At 44.9% G+C, this 16,091-nt stretch overlaps 1 protein-coding gene across 1 annotated transcript in view; it reads left to right on the plus strand.

Moving 5' to 3' along the window:
• The first annotated feature begins 2,945 nt into the window (after positions 1-2,945).
• LOC148500724 (NACHT, LRR and PYD domains-containing protein 3-like) overlaps positions 2,946-16,091 on the plus strand; it is a 45,137-nt gene continuing 31,991 nt past the window's right edge. The window contains exons 1-3 of the mRNA XM_088451324.1: positions 2,946-3,031; positions 6,779-6,835; positions 13,574-13,864. Coding sequence (XP_088307450.1) covers positions 6,814-6,835; positions 13,574-13,864 — 313 coding nt within the window. The 5' untranslated portion in view covers positions 2,946-3,031; positions 6,779-6,813. The remainder of the gene's footprint in view (positions 3,032-6,778; positions 6,836-13,573; positions 13,865-16,091) is intronic.

Here is a 16,091-nt window from a genome sequence, read left to right on the forward strand (position 1 = left end):
GTGCTGCAAAATGGCACTGCACGCTGGTGAGGGGGCGCTGTAACCTCAGCCTGGCACATAACCACTAACCAGTTGGGGTGCGATCAGCTTGATCGCTCCCCCCACAGGCTTAGGAGACTGCTGTGGCTGCTTATTATCAGCCAAGAGCAGTCTCCCAGTGCAGCCCAGCACACAGCAGTGTGTGCTGGGCTGCTGTGATGTAAGAGGAGGGGAGAGTGGTGCCGGACCCGGGTACCCGGCCGGGCCCCTCCAGCAAGCCTGGGTCCGGGTAATTAGTACCCGCTCCCCCCCACCTCGGCAGCCCTGAACCCGCTCACTCAGGAGGCCACAATCTGATGGGGAGACTGCACCTACCATAGCCTGCTGATTAAGGAGGTAACTCTCTGATTGAGATACAGTTCCTAGCATAGCAGGATCTCTAAACAAAACAATACAAAAAACAATACACATTTAAAATTCAACATCAGGAAACTTTTCACAAGTGTAGGAGAATCCACTATATGCAACCATTTAACTCAGGAGGCCACACTCTGATGGAGAGACAGCACCTGCCGTAGCCCGATCACTCTGGAGGCCACACTCTGATGGAGAGACAGCACCTGCCGTAGCCCGATCACTCTGGAGGCCACAATCTGATGGAGAGACAGCACCTGCGATAGCCCGATCACTCTGGAGGCCACAATCTGATGGAGAGACAGCACCTGCCATAGCCCGATCACTATGGAGGCCACAATCTGATGGAGAGACAGCACCTGCCATAGCCCGATCACTCAGGAGGCCATTCTCTGATGGGGAGACTGCACCTGACACATACTGATGGAGAAACTGCACCTGCCATAGCCCGATTACTCAGGAGGCCACACTCTGATGGAGAGATTGCATCTGCCTTAGTCACTCACTCACTAGGCCACACACTGATGTAGAGGCTGCCCCCAGGGCCATAGCTAAGGTAGTGCGGCCGGTGCCATTGCACAGGGCACCACAGGTCAGGGGGCGCTGTTTGGACCTGTCACATTTCTGTTTATTATCATTCTTGCTTGTAGCTTCCTCTTATTTCATTCCCAGCATCTCCTGGCCTCTCCTATCTCTTCCCTGGCCCTTCCCCATGAGGCCATGGCCCTTTTTTGAAAAATGAGGGGGGCGCCAATGCTGTTTCTGGTACAGGGCACCAAAAAGTCTAGCACATGCCATACCCCGCTCACTCAGGAGGTCACTTTCTGATGGAGATACGGCACCTGGCATAGCAGGATCTCTACACAAAACAATACACATTTAAAATTTAACATAAGGACATTTTTCACTAGAGCAGGAGAACCCACTATATGTAACCATTTTATACCCATGCACAAAGTGTTAATAACCTACACACATGCATTTATGTATGTATGATTGCATGTTTGTATTTATTTGTATATAGTAACAAAGCTTCCCAGGCACCATGTATGTGATGAGTCAAGCTGCCTGAAGGATTTGAGTGAGAGACAGGTCACAGGTAGTACTAATGTGGTGGAAATGAGGCTTGGAGTCAGGGAATGTTAGCCAGGTGGGGCTAAGGAACAGAAATGAGGCTTGGAATCAGGGAATGTTAGCCAGGTGGGGCTAAGGAACAGAAATGAGGCTTGGAGTCAGGGAATGTTAGCCAGGTGGGGGGGGTAAGGAACAGAAATGAGGCTTGGAGTCAGGGAATGTTAGCCAGGTGGGGCTAAGGAACAGAAATGAGGCTTGGAGTCAGGGAATGTTAGCCACGTGGGGCTAAGGAACAGAAATGAGGCTTGGAGTCAGGGAATGTTAGCCAGGTGGGGCTAAGGAACAGAAATGAGGCTTGGAGTCAGGGAATGTTAGCCAGGTGGGGCTATGGAACAGAAATGAGGCTTGGAGTCAGGGAATGTTAGCCAGGTGGGGCTAAGGAACAGAAATGAGGCTTGGAGTCAGGGAATGTTAGCCAGGTGGAGCCAAGGAACAGAAATGAGGCTTGGAGTAGGGATGAACATTGGAAGTCCAACATCAAATGATGGCAGGGGTTCCAATATTGAAACTTTTGTTGCAAATCATTGCATCAAAAGAACTTGTTGGGACAACTATTTAAATGATTTATGCATGTGCAAACCCCCCTGTCTGTGTATGCGCAATACCTCTGCAGTGCTGCTGGCAGGGGGTGGAATCAGAGGCACCAGCCACTGTGCAATACAGTAGGTCTTACTAATACAGTTGGGCTGACCATCATTGACCAAAACCATTGATGGTTTAATTTTAATGGTTGAATGCCATGTATGCTAACCACTGATGGCACCATCGATGGTAACTCACTGTTGGCCATCCCTAGGACTGTGTCTATGCTGTGTCAGTGACTGCAGCTGCTGAGACAGTGAGAGCCAAATCAGAGCTAGCAATGTGTCATGTTGCCTAGCAGCTGTCTAGAAAGTGGGGGAGTCAGGGACTGATTAGGGTCAGGTATAAGACAATCAGAGAGTGAGCGACAGCCCCAATGAACCCATGAAGATGCCCTGATGCAGACAAAGCAGGGAGGAAGGAGCCAGAGTAGGCATAGCTATCAGGAATTTAAAATAAAACATGCCACCATCGGAACTCCATCAAATGATTTCCATTTGATGGTGGCAAGCATCAAAATGTCACAATTGAATGGTAAAAAAACACTACCAATGCCATCAAACCATCGATGGTTAGTAACCATTGGATTCCAATGTCTATCCCTAACTTGGAGTATGTGGTGAGTGCCAGTGAGATGGGGAGTACAAATAGACATGAGGAATTTGCAGCATCAGCCAGGAGGGGGATGGGAGTCAATTTAGGGTTAAAAGGAGAAGTACAGTAGTTGCTGTGGGCAGGGTGATGACAGCCGGGCTCTCTGCATATCCCCTACAGCAGTGATTTTCAACCTTTTCAACTCGAGGCACACTAGATAAACTACATTTTATTTTCCTAACATCCAGCTGTATGTGATATACACAAAGTAACTTCTACACACAAATACTTCTGGGATAGTCACAGACAGTGCAGGAGGCTGGAGGAGGTAATATAATATTTGTATTATATATTGAATTGTATTTTATTATTATTATTATTATTATTATAATATATATCACTAATATACAATATATATACTTTATTACATTTTAAACACACAGAAAGAGCAATGTAATAAGTGATCTGTATTATACTGTATAAATTCATACCCCTTTCAGACTAGCAGCAAAATCCTGGGTTATTGCACGGGATTGCAGCAGCAACAAAGGATTTGCTTAGTCTGAAAGGGTCTTAAAAAAAAACCCTGGGTGCAGTGGCCTGGCATTTCCACCCAGGTAATTATAAGAGTTGAATCCGAGATCTACCCTGGTCATGGTTCAGTATATGCAGGTATAAGGTTATTTGACCTAGGACCTGTTTTGCATAGGAAGAGCCAGCACTGGTACTGCTCCCATGTGTAGTGACATGTCTGACCTGGGAATGAGATGCCTGTCTGTAAGTGCTCTGAGCCGGATTGTATCTGGGTTGGTCCTGCATTCAAAATCATGGGTGCAACCTGGTATTTTGATCTAAAAGGAGTATTACTAAAACGTGGGTTCGGCATCTATTGCAATCTGAGAGGCATTGGTGGAGGATTATAGACTAAAAGAAAACAGTATTTATTATGCATTGGTTGTGACGGTCATTTATAATGCTCCGTCGATACCTGTAGATTTGAAGCTCATACCTGCTGTTGCGGAATAGTTGTGGAATGTGTATGAAAGATTTTATGGTGACAGGATGAGGATGTTATTGTCAATGTATAGATAGAAGTAAAAAGCTAATGTGTGTACATAAGAGGGGAGTAGAATATTGAGGTGACAATGGGCCTCATTCAGACCCACTCGCGAGCGGCTGTCCGCTCGCAAGTGGGTCGATGGTGTGCACTGCGCATGCGCACGACGGAGGGAGCTCCGTCGTGCGCATGCGCGACGAGCGAAGGACTTTCCTTCGCTCGTTGTGTCTGATTAAAGGGGGCGTGCTGTCGATGTTGATTGACAGCACGCCCCCTTTGGTGGGCGTGCCGGGGGCGTGCCTGCCAGACGGAGGCGTTCCCAAGGGAACGCCTACCATCAGAAGCCGGCCCCACTGACATCACTAGTGATGTCAGTGGGAGTGATTTTGGCTCTGATAGAGCCAAAATCACTCCTGGCCTTGCGGTTGAGAAACTCAACCGCAGACTTCTGCTCGCACTGGCGATGGTCGCGATGGTCAAGACCATCGCGACCATCATCCTGCACGCTCGTATAGGCTGTGGGTGGTGACCCACAGCTATACGAGCGTCCAGGAGGACGCTCCATATTTATGGAGGTGGGCCCTGATTCAGAGCGAGCGCTCTGGTCAGAGCGTCCGGCTCTGAATCAGGGCCTATGTGTGCAGAGGGGTGAGCTCCATGGAGAATGAAGGATGTAACACTCTTAAGGTGGGTACACACTATAGCGATATATCTGCAGATGATGGTCTTTCATACACACTGAATGACCATCATCTGCAGCAGGTCGGGCCGGCCTGGGGGCGGGTAGGGGGCGTGACCTAATCACGGAACTTGTGGCCACGCCCCCATCGAGAGAAAAAAAAAAGAAAAACATTTGCGTTGCGACGCTGCAAACTGGGGAGGGGGGCGCTGTGTGCCCCTCAGCCCGGCGCAATTTCAAAGGGGGCGCGATCAGCCTGTGTACGGGCGATCGGCTGATCGACTTTACACACTTGCCAATGGACAGATATATCTGCAGACATATCTGTTCATCAGCTGTGCAGCACAGCCAGTGTGATATGTCTGTGAAAGACATCATCACAGACATATCGTCTGTACACAGTGGCTGACGGGGGCATGATATATTGGCCGATCAAATGATTGGCCAATATATCGGCCAGTGTGCACCCAGCATTACAGAAGATATTTGATTCAAATTTGAAATTTGAATAAAATTATATAAACATTTTTTTTTTCAATTCTGTATAGAAATGACCTGGTCACAGATGTTCAATGTTTGTTCAACTGTTTTTTTAACTGTTTAGAATACACAGTTAATCCACACTTTGTGTATTTCCACTTCTCGCTGCACCCCTCAGCAAGCTGGCCCTAAAACTGAATGTTAATAAATAGTATGGCTGATTAAGACATTTTTTCTTTTTAATTTTATACTTTTTAACAATTATTATCCAGCAGAGCCTGCAGAGATCATTATGATCTGGTAAGTGCTTCAGACAAAACCAGAGGCAGCTCAATTACTTTGGTGGGTTTGCCATCAGCCTGTAAATCAAAAGCAGTTCCCAGGTGGGATTATCGGGCCTTGCCGGGCTCCATTCTCAGTTTGGGCCCCTTATTGCTGTACCTCTGTTCCCCGTGTGTCTCCCTGATTGCTGCCCTGGTAATGAGAGTAAATATCTGCTCCTCAGGCAGTTTATAGATATGTGAGTGATGGTGGTTGGAGGGGAGCAGCTTATAGGGGGTTATTTATCATATAATATTTGTGGGAATCCCCCTGTAAACACTTATTGGGGGTACCACAAATATTATGGATCACCTGTATGTTCTTTAGAAGGACCAGAGTAGTAGTAGCCCCTATAGGTTTATATGGAGGGGGCTATGCTGTCAGATTTACCAAGGTCTGGAGTGTGAAGCAGTCTGGCACTTGGCACCGGCAGGTAACATCATCACCAGTTGGCATTAGCTGCTGTAGTCTATGGACTACAGATTGCAGATATTACCAGGACAGGATTCCATAGGAATGTATACTAGTGCTGCGGGGTCCTGATATATAAATGATATGATGGCATTAGCAGTTACAAGTTGGCCACTCTATTACTTGTTTTCAGAGACCCTGATGTTTGTAGGTTGTGTCTAGATGACGTAGGAGCAGATGTAGAACAAGTCTGTCTTGGCAGAGTGGTATTCCGCAGCATCTATACCAACCCTACTATTACTATGTGTTACCAATGTTCTCTGTAATAAGTGTTGGCATTGCCAGGGTTACAGCGTGCTGCCAATGCCATAACATTTCCTGACTTATCTGCCAAATATCCATCCTCTGATGGCATTTCTGATTTATAGACATAGGCCCTGATTCAGACCCACTCGCGAGCGGCTGTCCGCTCGCAAGTGGGTCGATGTTCTGCACTGAGCATGCGCACGACGGAGGGAGCTCCGTCGTGCGCATGCGCCAGACGCGACGAGCGAAGGACTTTCCTTCGCTCGTTGTGTCTGATCAAAGGGGGCGTGCTGTCGATGTTGATTGACAGCACACCCCCTTTGGTGGGCGTGCCGTGGGCGTGCCTCCCTGACGGGGGCGTTCCCAAGGGAACGCCTCCCGTCAGAAGCCGGCCCACTGACATCACTAGTGATGTCAGTGGGAGTGATTTTGGCTCTGATAGAGCCAAAATCACTCCGGGCCTTGCGGTTGAAAACCTCAACCGCAGGCTCCGGCTCGCAGTTTCGATGGTCGCGATGGTCAAGACCATCGCGGCCATCAAACTGCACGCTCGTATAGGCTGTGGGTGGTGACCCACAGCTATACGAGCGTCCAGGAGGACGCTCCATAGTTATGGAGGCCGGCCCTCATTCAGAGCGTGCGCTCTGCTCAGAGCGTACGGCTCTGAATGAGGGCCATAGTTATGAAAAGGTAACTACTAATTCAGGAAACCATGATAATGGCACAAGTTTCCCAGATAACCTCAGCAATAGGTCAGTGAGTGATGTCAGACTCCAGTAACCAGATTTATCCTGAGTAACCGGCTGTTCATTCCCCACTAGGACATGTACAGTAGGATCAGACTGTCTCCTGCACGATGGCCGGTTCCTCACTAAGAGGTGAGTGACAAATCCACTATCATTAGCAGTAAGAGCAGTTCAGCTGTGGAGCCATTGGTATTAAACCTTCCAAAGAGGACAAGCATTGAAGTTGCCCATGGCAACCAATCAGCGTTTAACTATCAACGCGTTTCATCTGGTATTTAGACTTCTTCAAGGGGAACAGATGAAACACTATTCTGCCTTCCTGGACCTTCCGATACCAAAACTGAGATAAGCTAATTTTTTTGCTGCTTGAATTTTACTTGTCTATCCATTTTTTTATATATTTTATATCTACCTTTATGTATAGTACATATGTTTTTTACTGTGCAAACCATTATTGCACAGTCACTTTCTTACTAAATAAATTGTATATTTTTTTTATAGTGAACATTTGTTGTTTTAAATATACACATTTGCATATTTGCTTATTTGTACGGTTAACACTTTGGAGCTCATTCAGACCCGATCGCTAAGCAGCGGCCACTTGCTGTTGCCAATAATCGCACATCGTATGGTTCACAATGCGCGCCAGTCTTAGCGAACTGGAAAGGAGTGCTCGTTGCACACAGACTGGCCGCTACTTTGAGTGACAGATAGCGCCGTTTGTGGGTGATAATAGGGGAAGTTGCTTGTGAATGGGGGAGTGGATGTTTGAACGCAGGCATGTCTGGGCATCAGAACGGAGTTTAATGGGTGTGCATAATAAGCAAAGTAGCGCCATTGAACACGTCACTTGGTTGTTTTTTAGCCTGAACTGCTGCCAGTGCTTGCGGGAGCGTAGGGTCTATCACAAGTGCTGCGAGCAGCTCCGATGGCCCTCTATGTTCCCGATTAAATACACACATCCTGGAGATGATGTGTACTGCGAGTGACAGGTGGGAGGTTTTATAGTCCTGTATACTCTCACTGCCATAACTCTCTAGGACATAGAGGGCGTCCTTACACTGCAAAGTGCGATCGCTTGATTTGCATACCCGGCCCCTTTTGCAAGCGAGCGGCCACTGCTTAGTGATCAGGTCTGAATGAGCTCCCTTATTTGCACTTTAGTTGCACTAAAAACACTTTACACAGATATTGTCAGCATATTTATTTTAATGAAATGTCTATTTTTTCTGCATAGCTGCATTTTGTTTATTTAAAGAGTGAATATTATTTTTTTATATATTCTTATAGTATATATTTTATTTCTATTTCCAATATTATATGGCACATAGCACTTTCAGGTGCTCTATATCAATTCCATTTACTGAAAATTTGGTTTGGTGGCAGAACCCAAATGGCACCATATTATTAATAGAGCAGACACCCTTTCTTAAATGGAGTGTAAGAAGGTTATTAATTAATAATCTCGGTTCAAAGTGTCTTTATTTTATAAGTTTGCTAATGGACTTATATCTGGCACCGTATTTTCATCTATTACTGTATAATATAATAAAGGTCTCCAATAAATCTACAATCTTCTCTGAGAACGCTATTATAACTAACGATGAGATAGAGGAATAGAGAAAAATAAAAACCACAGAGTATTGTAATAAAATATAATGACACAATTTAGATACATAATGCCAAACATTAGGTTACATGGTATCAATTATAAACATAGAATAGAACAATTCAATACTGCAAGTAACCTAAAGCCGGCCATACACTGGGCCTGATTCAGAGCCGCTCACAAGCGGGTCGATGTTGGCAAGCCGTCGCTCCGGGTCTCGCACCAAAGGGGGCGTGCTGTCGATGGTGAGTGACAGCACGCCCCCTTTGGTGGGCGGGCCGGGGGCATGGCTGCCCAGACGGAGGCGTTCCCATGGGAACGCCTACCGTCTGGGGCCGGCCCCACTGACATCACAAGTGATGTCAGTGGGTGGACTTCTTGCTCTGTAAGAGCAAGAAGTCCACTGGGACTTGCGGCAACGAGACCCTACCATGAGGGTCTCGTCACAAGTCCGATGGCCGCGATGGTCTTGACCATCGCGACCATCATCCTGGCCGCTCGCACTAGCTGTGGGTGGGCACCCACAGCTATGCGAGCGGCCAGGAGGCCGCTCTAAAAATACAATAGGTGGGCACTGATTCAGAGCGAGCGCTCTGAAAGAGCGTCCGGCTCTGAATCAGGCCCACTGTGCAATGGAATGGTGCAACGCAACGGGTGATCTGACGTCCGACATATCGGGCGGTCCCTACACGATGTGCGATCGCGTGGCTGACCGCCCAATATGCCGGCTCCCTCCTCCCCTACCCACATAGCGCTGCATGGGATTGCACATCACATCCCCTGATCGACTAAACCTGCAGTAAGATCAGGGATTGTGATGTACGACCCCATGGGTGCGCGCTTGATCTGTCATCAGGCCCATACACGGTGCGATATAGCAGCCAAATCGTACCAATCCGTCAGATCGGCTGCTTTATTGCACCGTGTATGGGCCGCTTAAGACAAATAGGATATCAACTCCCTTAAGCAGTGTTAATAAACACATTGGGGGGGGGGAATTCAATTCAAAGCAAATTGAATAACGCTGGGAGGGAGCTCCCAGAACTATTCAATTCAGTGCGCAGTTATGTCGCAGAATTCAGGTTCTCGCAGCTTAACAAGGGTGTTAAGGCGCGAGAACTAGCATTCTCTGACTAATGTGCCAGGCACGCGGCTGTTAAGCTAAGCAGTAAAACAGCTGCGCGTCTGGAACTATTGTCGGATTTCTCCTCGCATCCCCAGGGGGGTACGAGAAGAAATCCTTTGCCACCAAAACAGTGTATTAAATAGCTTTGGGAGGTCTCTCCTGCAGCTATTCAACATTGAATTCTCCCCATAGTGCTGGATAAGATAATACATAATATCAGTTGCAAGTACAAATCCATCTAAAGGTGCATATCCACTAGGTGCTTAAACTGAACGATAGCACGATTATGACATTGTAATCATGCTATCTTTCAGTAATCGTCCCCGCAAATCGGGCAGTTAAATGTCTAAAACGACCAGCGAGGCGCACACCCGCTGGTCTTATTAGACATCTATCATCGCCCGAACATGCTGGTCAACCTGATGATGTCGTCAGGCTGCTAATGTTCGGGGATGATTGATGTGCGCTACACTGAACGAAAGAACGTTCAGTGTAGGCACATCACAGACAGTGTCATAATCCAGCTGTCGTTTCCATGTCTAGTAGTGGATACTCACCTTAAGAAGTAACAATATGATAAATTGCAACATAGTTATCTCACATTGTATCCAACACTATTTGAACTCAATGATAAATATCTGAATTGGGAGAATTTTCTTTGTTTCTGTGTTATAATGTTATTTTCCAATTTTTCTATCTTTTTTTGTCATATTCATCAAATTCTTGTCTTCCATCGATTGTAATCAAACTTTTTCTCTATTGATCATTGATATTCTGCAGGGATATTTCCCTATCTTCAATAATCAATGATATGAGGTCTCGGGAACATTTATCTAAAATTTTGTTCTATGCTTTTTGGAAATTATGACTTAGAGAATCAAAAGTTGGGTATTTTGTGATATTTAATCCTCTTGGGATCATGCCCAGGTCCAAGTATTTGGTTAAAGTGGTTATCTCCCACCACTATTTTGTTTCATGCATGTATAATTTTTCTAATTTCAGAAATTGGCTACTGCAATGTGCCTCCTCTTTTTCAGGTTCTGGGTTGATTTTAGATATAGAAGAAATATCTGTTAGATTATCCCTCCTATGTTTATGTCTTATGTATGTGTATGTATAGGGAATTTTGTAGCAGCAGTTCACTATTAATATATAATAAGACTGATTGGGAGAAAGTGTCCTGTGCTGTGACTTAAAAGCAGCTCAGTAAAAAAATGAACTAGAATAAAAGGTTAAGAACAAGCACTAAGAAATATAGAGGAAGCAAAAATTTCATACAACATAAGAACACATATAAAAATAAACACATAAATGTTTATAGACCTTTTAGGTATATTTGTGGGAGTTGTTTGGGGTGGTATGGTATCCTATATGGCTTTTCATGAAAAAGTCCTCCAAGGTGCCTTAAAGTGTGTCTGCAGCTGACCCTCACTTACCCTACCTCCGTCCTGAGTTACAATATTTTGTTTCCTCTTCAGGCTGTGTGTTGCAGTAAGCTTCGCCGTAGGTCCAGCGTGTGGACCTGTGGTGCTTTGTGATGACATCAGATGCTGGTAATTTCAGTTGCCACTGCTTCTATTTACAATTGCTTGATCCCGGTTTTACTCACACCAACGCAACGCGTTTGTGACTGCTCAGGGTCCTTAATCAAGAATGGGCACTGTGGCAGAGTATATCTTTATATAGGATAACTTTATTGAAAAATGGAAATGATAAAATAGGAAGTGCTCAAAATATGGCGGCTGACACATATTCTTTTTGAGACTTCATTGTTATGTCTTTTTATGCTTTCTCTTGTATAGTGTTAAATATTTAGTGAGGGATATCTAACAATCATGTATATTAGATATCTAAAAATATATAAACAATATATGAGTATATAAAAACTATAAAATTCTAAGATGATCTAGAATATAAAATATATACAGTTATAAAAGGGAACATGAGGAAATTATAGAAAAATCTTTTAATTCTATATCAATATTGAGCCCATTAGGCTTCAGGGTTCCTAGGAGAAAGATCCAATTGGTTTTGCACCTATGGTCCTCTGATACAGTAAACTGAGGATGCAGCACGGCATCTCAGTTTACAGATCAGATCAGATGACCAGGTTACCGATCCATTCACCGGAACACCAATCACCAGTCCCTGGGTGCAGGGAAGGTATTGTTTTTTCACTGTGGTCAGTGCTGCAGTCTACTACACACATTGGCCAATCACTGAAGCCTACTCAGGGCTATGCTTTGGGATATGCACAGGGATATCCTTACAAAGAACTTTGGAACAAATAAAGTTTGAGGTTACCATAAAAAAGTGGCAGACTGGAAAGGCCAAGTAGCTTATATATCATCTATGTATTTGTCTCTATGAGATTAGCTGGATTTATATATCATTGTGAATCAGCTATATATGTGAGTGAGGCACGTGGAAGGAACCAAGATTTGGTGATATATCACCAACAATAGAAGCATAAGTAGAGGGATGAATATAGTTGTAGGATGTGTGTGAATGTGTTTTATGGTGACAGGTTAAGGATGTTACAGTGGGTTGGGTAGTGGATGCTAGTGCTCGGGATCCTGGCAGTCAAAATCCCAACTAGGTTAGGATTCCAACAACTGTTGGTGAGTATGCTAACCCTCCCCCTCTCCCTACACCTAACCCTACTTCTATAGTGCTTAAACCTAACCTTCCCCTGATGCCTAACTCTAACTCTCCCCCCTTAATGCCTAATCCAAACCCTCCCCCTAGTGCCTAACTCTAACCACTAACCATCCCCCTCTCCCTACACCTAACCCCACTTCTCTAGTGCTTAAACCTAACCTTCCAATGATGCCTAACTCTAACTCTCTCCCCTTAGTGCCATACCTAACCCTCTCCCTAGTGCCTAACTCTAACCACTAACCATCCCCCTCTCCCTACACCTAACCCCACTTCTCTAGTGCTTAAACCTAACCTTCCAATGATGCCTAACTCTAACTCTCTCCCCTTAGTGCCATACCTAACCCTCTCCCTAGTGCCTAACTCTAACCACTAACCGAACCACTAACCCAAGTACTTACCACCAGGATGTAGGGATTCCCATGCCAACATTCTAAGCACTGACATCCTGAGTGTCAGGATTATAACTACATCCTGTTACAGTCAATGTATAAAGATAAGATCAAAGCTAATGAGTGTTAATAGGAGGGGAGTGGATAATTGATGCGGCAATGTGCACAGAGGAATGAGATGTAGGGAGAGTGAAGGATGTCATAGCTTTAGATATGATACCGTGGAGTGATATAAATACCAGCAATGTACGATACATGGTGACTTATGAATAAAAAGCCCATTGAAAAAACCTGTTGAAAATACTTGTTCTCAGATGTTGTTCAATGTTCAATCGACTGTTTGTTTCACAGTACAGGATAAAGCAATGTACTTAGCTAGAGTTGTAGGGGGATGTTTACAAGCTAATAAATAAAATGAATCAGAAAGTGGTGATTTAGTACTTTATTCAGTAGTGGACACACAATACATGCATGGTTGTGATTTCCATGGAATCAAATTAGCTCAAATATGCAAATGGCAGTATCGGCAATGCCCTTTGTAGTAGCGTGTGACTGACTGTACAGACCCTGAGACGCCAAGTTTCAATGTCCCTGCAATGTGCATCTCTGTCAGATGCTCCTGAGCTCTCCACCATCAGAACAACACTGACCATCTTCTACTGAGCAGCCCTTGGTTGGTGCAGTGTCTTATGTGGAAATGTCTATAAACATGGCTTCTGTTGGTGCGTTACTATGATAGAGAACACAGCCGTGTTCATTAACACACTCATGTCACTCCCATTACATGTCCATGAGATGTCTTCTTTTTTTGATCATTTCAGGCCACCTCCCCCAGAAACACCCATGGTATACAGTTGCTGTCTCTAATGCCTTCAAATCTGTACACAACTGCTAACCACCATCATACAGATACATTCACACTTGCAGTGAGGTTTTATCTGGTATTGTCACACATGTACAGTAGCAAATAATCACTCAGCTGTGCAAACATTGGGATAGTGTCCAGCTCTGAAACAGGCCATAGTCTCAGTGATAAAGGTGTGTCTCTGTGTAACAGTTCTAAGACATTACTGTGTCTTCATCAGGATCTCGGCGTGAGAGGAACAGGACACCTGGAGATATTCTGTGTGAGGCTCTAGAAGATCTGACACAATATGACTTCAAGAGATTTAAGAACAAGTTGTCTGATTTCTCCGATGGAGGACGAGGTCCCATCCCACGTGGACGCCTGGAGACGGTAGATTGTGTTACCGCAAAAGATGTTCTCACAGATGTTTATGGAGAGGAAGCAGCTCTTGATGTGACCATACAGGTCTTCAAGCTGATAAATCTTATGGGTCCTGCAGAGGATCTGCAGCACAGAAAGATACAACATGGTGAGTTCTAGTTAGGTGCACAGATAATAAGACGTTATTTCATGTGACTTATGCTTTTATACAGAGGAATAATACATCCCATAGAATAATGCAGTTATCAATGGTGATCACACTCAAAGGGGAGGGTGTTGGATCCTAACAGTCTTGGCAGTGTTTAGTCAGAACCTCCAAGCCTCCCAATGCCTCTCATTCCAAAGTCACATCACTCATTTGAATGCAGGAGTCAACATCAAACATAGAACAGTCACTGAGCACTTCCTCTTATACTGACCGCAGGAGGAAACATCACACACAGGACAATCACTGTGCACTTCCTCTTTTACTGACTGCTGGAGATAACATAAAAAATAACACAATAACTGTGTGCTTTCTCTTATACTGACTGCAGGTGGTCACATCAGGCCCGCTGAGAGCCGCGGCGGGCCCAGGTAATAGGGGGCATGGCCTAATCGCAGGAGGCGTGGCCACGCCCCCTTCCCGATAAAACAAAAGATATGCAGTGCCGCAAAGTGGCGCTGCGCGCTGGGGAAGGGGGCGCTCTGTGCCCCCTCGGCCCTGCTCAAAGCCAGGGGGGGCGCGATCAGTGTGATCGCTCCCCCCCACAGGCATAGGAGACTGCTGTGGCTGCTGCTCAGCAACCACGAGCAGTCTCCACTGCAGCTCAGCACACGCTGTGTGCTGGGCTGCTGTGAGGGAGGGGGAGCGGCGCCGGACCCGGGCCCCCGCCAGGCCCCTCAGGAAGCCCGGGCCCCGGTAGTCTGTACCCGCTCCCCCCCTCTCGGCGCCCCTGGGTCACATCACACATAGGACAATCACTGTGCACTTCCTCCTATGCTGACTACAGGAGAAAACATCACACACAGGACAATCACTGTGCTCTTCCTCTTATACTGACTGTAGGAGGAAACATTATTATTATTATTATTATTATTAATAATAATAATAATAATACCAGTTTTTTATTTCACCCAGCATATTCTATTGCACTTTACAAATGGAAACAATATTATTAGAACACAACTGGGTAATAACAGACAAACACAGAGGTAATAAAGCCCTGCTCAAGCTTATAATCTGCACTGCAGGCAGATCTGAAGATGCGATGAATGACGCATGGGAGCGCATGATAGTGCATACACTCTAAAAGATGTGGATGATTTGTCACTCAGATTAAGCTCAAAATGACAAATCACCCAATATATCATTGAGTGTGTTCCTGGCTTTAGACCCTAAACCACAAAATATACAAAAAAATCTATTAAAATCGATCAAAAATGTATCAAAATTGACCATTGGTAAATAAACGCCTAGTAACATTGGGGCATATGTATCAAAGCTAAATGTGAGATAAATTGTGAGATATATATGACCAACCAATCAGCTTCTAACTTTAATTTTGCAGGCTGTGTTTAAAAAATGATAGTTAGGAGCTGATTGGTTGGTGATATATATCTCACAATTTTATCTCACATCAAGCTTTGATACATATGTCCCATTATAACTTACACTGGAGTATATATTACTTATGTAATGGGGTGTGTTCCCTTTCTGCTCTTATCAGGCCCATGATGCCCTCAGTGACTCCTAATATCATTATTACCTACTTACCCCGGGGTATATATTACTTATGTAATGGGGTGTGTTCCCTTTCTGCTCTTATCAGGCCCATGATGTCCTCAGTGACACCTAATATCATTATTACCTACTTACACCGGGGTATATATTACTTATTTAATGAGTGTATTCCCTTCTGCTCTTATCAGGCTCATGGTCTCCTCTGTGACTCCTAATATCATTATTACCTACGTACACCGGGGTATATATTACTTATGTAATGAGTGTATTCCCCTTCTGCTCTTTTCAGGCCCATTATCTCCTCAGTGACTCCTAATATTATTGGCTACTTACACTGGGATATATATTACTTATGTAATGAGTGTATTCCCTTTCTGCTCTTATCAGGCCCATGATCTCCTTAGTGACTCCTAATATCATTATTACCTACTTACCCCGGGGTATATATTACTTATGTAATGGGGTGTGTTCCCTTTCTGCTCTGATCAGGCCCATGATGTCCTCAGTGACACCTAATATCATTATTACCTACTTACACCGGGGTATATATTACTTATTTAATGAGTGTATTCCCTTCTGCTCTTATCAGGCCCGTGATCTCCTCAGTGACTCCTAATATCATTATTACCTACTTACACCGGGGTATATATTA

Source organism: Taudactylus pleione, unplaced genomic scaffold, assembly GCF_031769625.1.
Source record: "Taudactylus pleione unplaced genomic scaffold, aTauple2 ptg000547l, whole genome shotgun sequence".
Taxonomy (NCBI): domain Eukaryota; kingdom Metazoa; phylum Chordata; class Amphibia; order Anura; family Myobatrachidae; genus Taudactylus; species Taudactylus pleione.